Below are 5,981 nucleotides of genomic sequence, written 5' to 3' on the forward strand. Positions count from 1 at the left end.
CACAATAAGAGCTATCAGTATGAAGAAAAAGTTGGCCATGGCATATATCAGTATGCACAGAATAGGGTAGAAAATTAATTATATTTCAGTTTCATTCCAATTTGATAAGCAATTATCCATATATATGTAAAAATGTGACACACAGACAGATGAACGGACAGACTGGCACCCCTGATACCTCCAGAATCGGATACTCTTAATGACTAAAGAATGGTCTTGCCATGTGAAGTTTAATGACAATTAGAGAAACAGTTCTCCAGATACATGAACATGTAAGGGTGACATGCCAACGTACAGACAGACAGACACCCTGTATAGCTCAGCTCTGCCACTGACCTGCTACTGACACCCTGCCTCATTTTGAACTTCTCTAAGGTTGACAGGAAAAATATCAGGGGTAAAAGTCTTGAAATAAGCCTCTTTTCATGTTTGGGCCCTTGACTATCAATGCTTTTGACTTGCCAATACGAAATATAGGGATTACTGCATCCCAACATGTGATGGCAAGACACGCAGGTAAAAATTGACAGGTTGCAGGTTTTTCATTTATCTTGTTGATAGATATGAAGTGTAAGTGTTTTCCTGCATCCTGATTTCATCCATAACTCTGCTTGAATGATGTGACAGAAGACAGAGACATTAGTGTCTGGTCTGCACACAATCACTTTGGATGCAGAGAGGGCTCCATCTTTGGCATGGGGCAGGGGGCAGATCCAGACTGTCATCAAGGGGAGATACCTGATATGAAATATACCGTTAAAGTAAACAATATTTTGACATTTGAAACGAAAGGGGGGGGGGGGGGGGGGGGGGGGGCGGGGAGGCCCATGGGTGACTGTTTATTTGTGTGTGCAGGATAGTTCTTCACTGAGAATGGCATATGGTTGATTGGCTTCGTTTGGATTCTTGAAGCCCCCAGCCACAAACAGTCTCAGTTCCAGAGAGCTTCATTGGAACAATGCAGCAGCTGTGATCTACCTTTATTCCTGGATTTGATAGAAACCTTTTCCAGCGAGGCGCCAGCTGTACAGGGCTGTGCATCCATACTTCCGATCCTACTGTGCTCAGTTGTCTTTGCTCTCCCTCTTCAGACTAATGGATTTTACCTATCAAAAACACCATTTACATGCCTGTCCAAATTTTCTTTGAATGAATCAGCTTTCTTCCTCATATGTTTTAAAGATGTAGGTGGTGTTAATGTAATCTGTAGAAGACACCCTTTTCTTTCTGTTTTCCTGATCTGAAAAAATCTACTACCTTTGTATTTCAATTGTGTTAAACATTTCAGGTGCTGCCTGTTCATTTTGAATTCATATTTATTGTGAGTGCAGGCAGGCTCATTTTACAGTATCCGGTACCATAATTACATAAAAGTCGGGTTATACTTTGTTTATATGGGAAAACCCACATGGACCTCTGAACAGCTGTTGTCAATATACCTTAAAACCTGCCAATTCAGTTATCTGAAAATCTGTGTCTACCTATCACATGTGATTCACCCAAACTGCTTCTTTGGAAGTTTGGAAATGACCTACAGTGGTTCCCATAAGGAAGAGCCCTGGTAATGCATGAAATCACAGGGTACCCGCGGTGATCCTGCTTTGGTGCTTTGCGTGTAAATGTAACACTTTATTCAGCAGAGTGTGACAGAGAGCTTTCAGGGATTTAATCCCAGAATGGTTTTTTGCATTGTAAAGAAATTAATTAATTTGATTCCTGCAAATGAGTGCACACAATACAAATTGCAATGTTAGTAAGTTGCTATTTATTGATTGCAATATAAAAAAAAGTTACACAGCTATAGCAAAACAAATGTGGTACCTTGTTTTAAATAGAAATCAGATAAGGATTAGTTACCTAATTCTCGACATAGCTCAGGTATGGAGATGGTTTGTCATCAGGAGAGAATTCAGGTAAGCTTGTCTCGCTTGATTTCTCAAGTGCCTGTCTTATATATCTTACCTAACTGTGTGTGTGTGAAACTGAACTTTGTGAACTCTACTTATACTCTGTTTTAGTAACAATATCTAAACACTAGCAACACTATCAATTTCTTGGCATTTGTTACAATGTTGTTCCAGACACAGAACACACCTCTGTTCCACACAAGGTCCAGTGTACCCCTTTGTGTCATGAGCTGGTTGCGTTGAAAAATCTCTTTCCACATCTGCTTATTTTACAGCTGTGCGTGAGCACAGTGTTCTCAAGTGTGCTCACAATATTTGTTTAACCTTTGTTTACCCCTACAGCATCATCAGTGAGAGACTAATTTGATTCCCTGCTTGGTTGACTTTTCACCTTGGAAATCCTGAATTGGACCTATCTCTGTTGTGACTGGTTTGTCTCTTCATTGCATTTCCCCACTCTGTATCAGAAAAAATATTTATTTTTGAATGGCACTGTGACAAAATGCCCACCCCTGTGTGTATTTTCTGTATATGTTGCGTGTGGTGTGTTAAATGTTGGTGTATAGGCATTGTTACACAGGATATAAACAGGTCTGTGTTTCACGTGTGTTTAAAAATGTATAATTGTATTTAGGCACGGGATTGTACATCACTTCATGTGCATTTAAATTAGTTAATATGTGAGCACTCATTAAATGCTGAGTGAAGCCATTCGTTCAGCTCCACCAAACTCCACCTCGCTCTTTGTTTATTTTCCTGTTTCTGGTAGGCCGTCTTTGTGACAGGCACTAACACAACCTATTAAATTACTTTGCTGTTAACTCGCTGATCACACCGAGAATACAGTAGCAAAACCAGGACGATTCAACATTTTTTCTTTTTCTGAAGGCTGAAAACTTCCAGTTTCCTTGGTATGTCTGGTAACCCTAAATGGACAGTGGCTCTGGGACACTGGATACACTGGGTAATGTTCAACAGACCAACCACGTTACCAGTGGTCTAAAAGAAATGTGCTGCTCTTTCAGATGAAGCTGGACCATTGGTTTCCCAGCTGAGCACTACATGTTGCAAACAAATTTACACCTAAGTAAAAGCACAGCTATATACAAATGATTAATTATGACTGTCATAACAGAAATTAAACAGAAAGGATTTTTTTTCAACTTAAGCATCAGATCAGTGCAAAGCTTTTAATAAACTGTGTCCCAAAATTGCAATCAGATTTGCAGCATTGTCAAAGAGTTTCACTGAAGGAATATAACAGCTCATTTAGAATGAACTGAATTTCCAACAGCAGGGGGTTACAGTTTCTAGTGAACACAAACACTTTAAATATCAAGATTGTTCTTCAAGTAAAATAGCTAATAAATCTGCCACCTTTAAACTCCTCCCATTAGTTTACTGGTAATAAACATTTAGAAAATCCATAAACCATACACTACCATTAAAGACCACAAATCATTGAATTGGACCCCCACTTTTTATTCATGGAAAGTGATCTTTGTATTATTTTAAGTCATTCTGACCAAGAAAGACATGTAAAAACAAATTTTAAATGTTTATAGTCTGTGTTGAAATTCAGGCATTACAGTGTAAACACTTCGTCTGACACAAAACCCCGGCGATTTTTGATGATGTCAGTGGTGGTAGGCTGCCGGCAGTATTTCTATTTTACTGTATGGAAAACAATGGAGAGCGACGGTGAATTTTTAGAGATTTTTTTAACTATCGTGTACCGAGTTTGATCAGACACGAGCATCTGACAACCAGGAATTCGAGGCAGGTGCTTTGCAGCCCTACATGTTCAAGCCTTACCAAACATCTCTGGTTCAGATGACAGAAATGTCCCCAGAGACATTGAGAGGTTGTAAAATAAGAAATGGTAGGTCCTTTTCAAAAAAATGTTTATTAAAGGAAATGAGACTGGTTTTGTTCGAATTATTGAGCTAGGCCATGTACAGATTCAAATTTGCCTATCACTGGCAGTGTCACTGGGAAAACACCATTTATTATCTACAGCTCTGAACCGATCAGAAATTAGGGGTGAAAGTGTGCAAAGGACCTATGCGGGGCTGTTTACTGTTTAGTCAATGTGGTGCTGTTATTTTCCAGGACTCAATGCACATTTTGCTGCCCCACGGCTCTCATGGAAGGAAGCGTATGTTGTAGGGAGATAGAAACAGTCTGTGAGAAGATAGGGGACATGTTAAGTTCATCTAAGTTTATTTTGCCCCAGCATTTTACAGTACAGTACATACACAGACTAGGGTCACATGCATTGATCAGTAAAAATGTGAACAGATTCTGTGTACATTTGGTCCTGTAAAAACATTTGAAGCCCTCTCAAAGTAAGCCTGTTAACCTTGTTCTGGTCTGTGTTTAAAGATGTTACTGCCCCACTATTCAGTGGCAGCCCGTTGTTATTAACACAGCAGTACGCATTCCAGACCCAGTCCGGTATGTTCACACGATCCTTCAGCTTGTTGTTTTGTGATGGGACAGTCCCAACCACAACAAAGGCTGTAGCACAGTCTGAGCTGAACATCCTGGCGAGTTCTTCTTCGTACAGTCTCCACGCCCCCTGGTTTAATATTGGATTCTGAGGCACAATGTTAGTGAGGCTAAAAGTGGCATTCCGGCTGTCACCTGACAAAGCAAAAGAATGAGCATGTCAATTCATTTTGCTGAACTCAATGGGTCAAACATTTTAGTCATATGCTAGATCCGCAAAATGAACACTAAATTGCCAGTTTTATACAAAAATACTGAGTTGTTTGTTTTATACAGAAGTGCAGGCTCAAAAGTGCCAGACAGACAGTGCCGGAGTGAAAAAGTGCAAACATTTCGGTCAATTAAAGACAATCGTTAGTGCTGACAGGTAAAGAACACCCACGTTTTTAAGGCAGCCACTGAATTAGGGTAATACTTAATGCAAAAGGGTAATGCAAAAGGAGCACGAATGTCAGTGTTCATTTTACCTCCATGGTAAATAACCCCAGCTATTGCAGACTGGGATTGCCTGAAAGTGAATAAGATCCATGCATTACAGCCACACCGATAGCATTGCCTTGACATGTATATTGTTTTTGGTTGCTGTGGCAGTGGGAGGAGACACCATGCTACAATAAAGCCTTTATTATTATCTCAGTTGTTATCGGGTGAACCCTCATTGAAGTTAAGCACGGTAAATTTGCATGATAATCTTTCTTTTCCCATGGTGATACCACAGACTACCATGGTTTATCGTGTTTTTTTTTATACACTTTACATTACTTCTCTGGGTTTTACAATCCTTACCTTTACTGTACCATGCTTTCACTATGCTATGCATTTACTGGGAGAAAGTTTGATAAATGTGAGGCAGGGTATATTGGAGTGGGTTTTATAAGAGTGAGGCAGGGTATACTGGAGTGAGTTTCAAGACAACTTTTTAATAAATACTTCATGCTGTTACAGCCTTGGGCTCAACCCCACCATGGATGGAAGTCAACCCCCACCCCCCCACCCCGCGACTCCCGACTTGCAACTCTGGGCTGTGTGCTTCTGCTGTATAAAACATGGCGTTATGTGAAACAATTACCAGTGACAGTTACACAGTTTAATACAACCTGTGACACTTTCATTTACCTTAAATAACACTGCATTATAATATCTTTCCAAGGTGTTTCTCACCTGCGTGGTGACCATTGGGGTTAAGGTGTCCACGGTCAAAGCCTGTAGATTTATAATCTTCATTCAGAGCTTGATCCATACCCAGGTACACATTGGGGTGCTCCTTACTGAGGCGATATTCATCTTGCATCCCACCCTGCCAGTTGTTGTTAACAAGCTGCAATATAATCCTGATATTAATCCCATGATTTACAACTCTTGGAATGGGATAAACATAATGCAGTAGACACCAACATTGAGAAATATCTGGAAATCACGCTGTAGTCGTTATATGCCCAGTTCAGCTTGGTTCACACAGCAGTGATGGTCAATACATTTCACACCTGGTTAAAGCTACAATCACTGCTGTTGACGTTTGTACAAACCACCTAGTGAATAAGGAGAAGGGAGCCCCAGAGCCAC

At 40.3% G+C, this 5,981-nt stretch overlaps 1 protein-coding gene across 1 annotated transcript; it reads right to left on the reverse strand.

The window, feature by feature from the left end:
* Window positions 1-3,088: 3,088 nt before the first annotated feature.
* On the reverse strand, window positions 3,089-5,709 carry si:dkey-243k1.3 (endonuclease domain-containing 1 protein-like). The gene is made up of 2 exons (XM_041220797.1): window positions 5,580-5,709; window positions 3,089-4,553 (listed from the first exon to the last, which is right to left on the reverse strand). The coding sequence occupies exons 1-2, from the start codon at window positions 5,707-5,709 to the stop codon at window positions 4,177-4,179; spliced, it is 507 nt and encodes a 168-aa protein (XP_041076731.1). The 3' UTR covers window positions 3,089-4,176.
* Window positions 5,710-5,981: the final 272 nt, after the last annotated feature.

This window comes from Polyodon spathula, chromosome 20 (genome assembly GCF_017654505.1).
Source record: "Polyodon spathula isolate WHYD16114869_AA chromosome 20, ASM1765450v1, whole genome shotgun sequence".
In the NCBI taxonomy this organism is placed as follows: domain Eukaryota; kingdom Metazoa; phylum Chordata; class Actinopteri; order Acipenseriformes; family Polyodontidae; genus Polyodon; species Polyodon spathula.

Bases quoted from the DNA above. Each gene is read 5' to 3' on its own strand.
- si:dkey-243k1.3 (XM_041220797.1), bottom strand. From the start codon at position 5,709: ATGCAAGATGAATATCGCCTCAGTAAGGAGCACCCCAATGTGTACCTG. The intron at 4,554-5,579 runs GTGAGAAACACC...TTGCTTTGTCAG, and splicing joins CCCCAATGGTCACCACGCAG to GTGACAGCCGGAATGCCACT.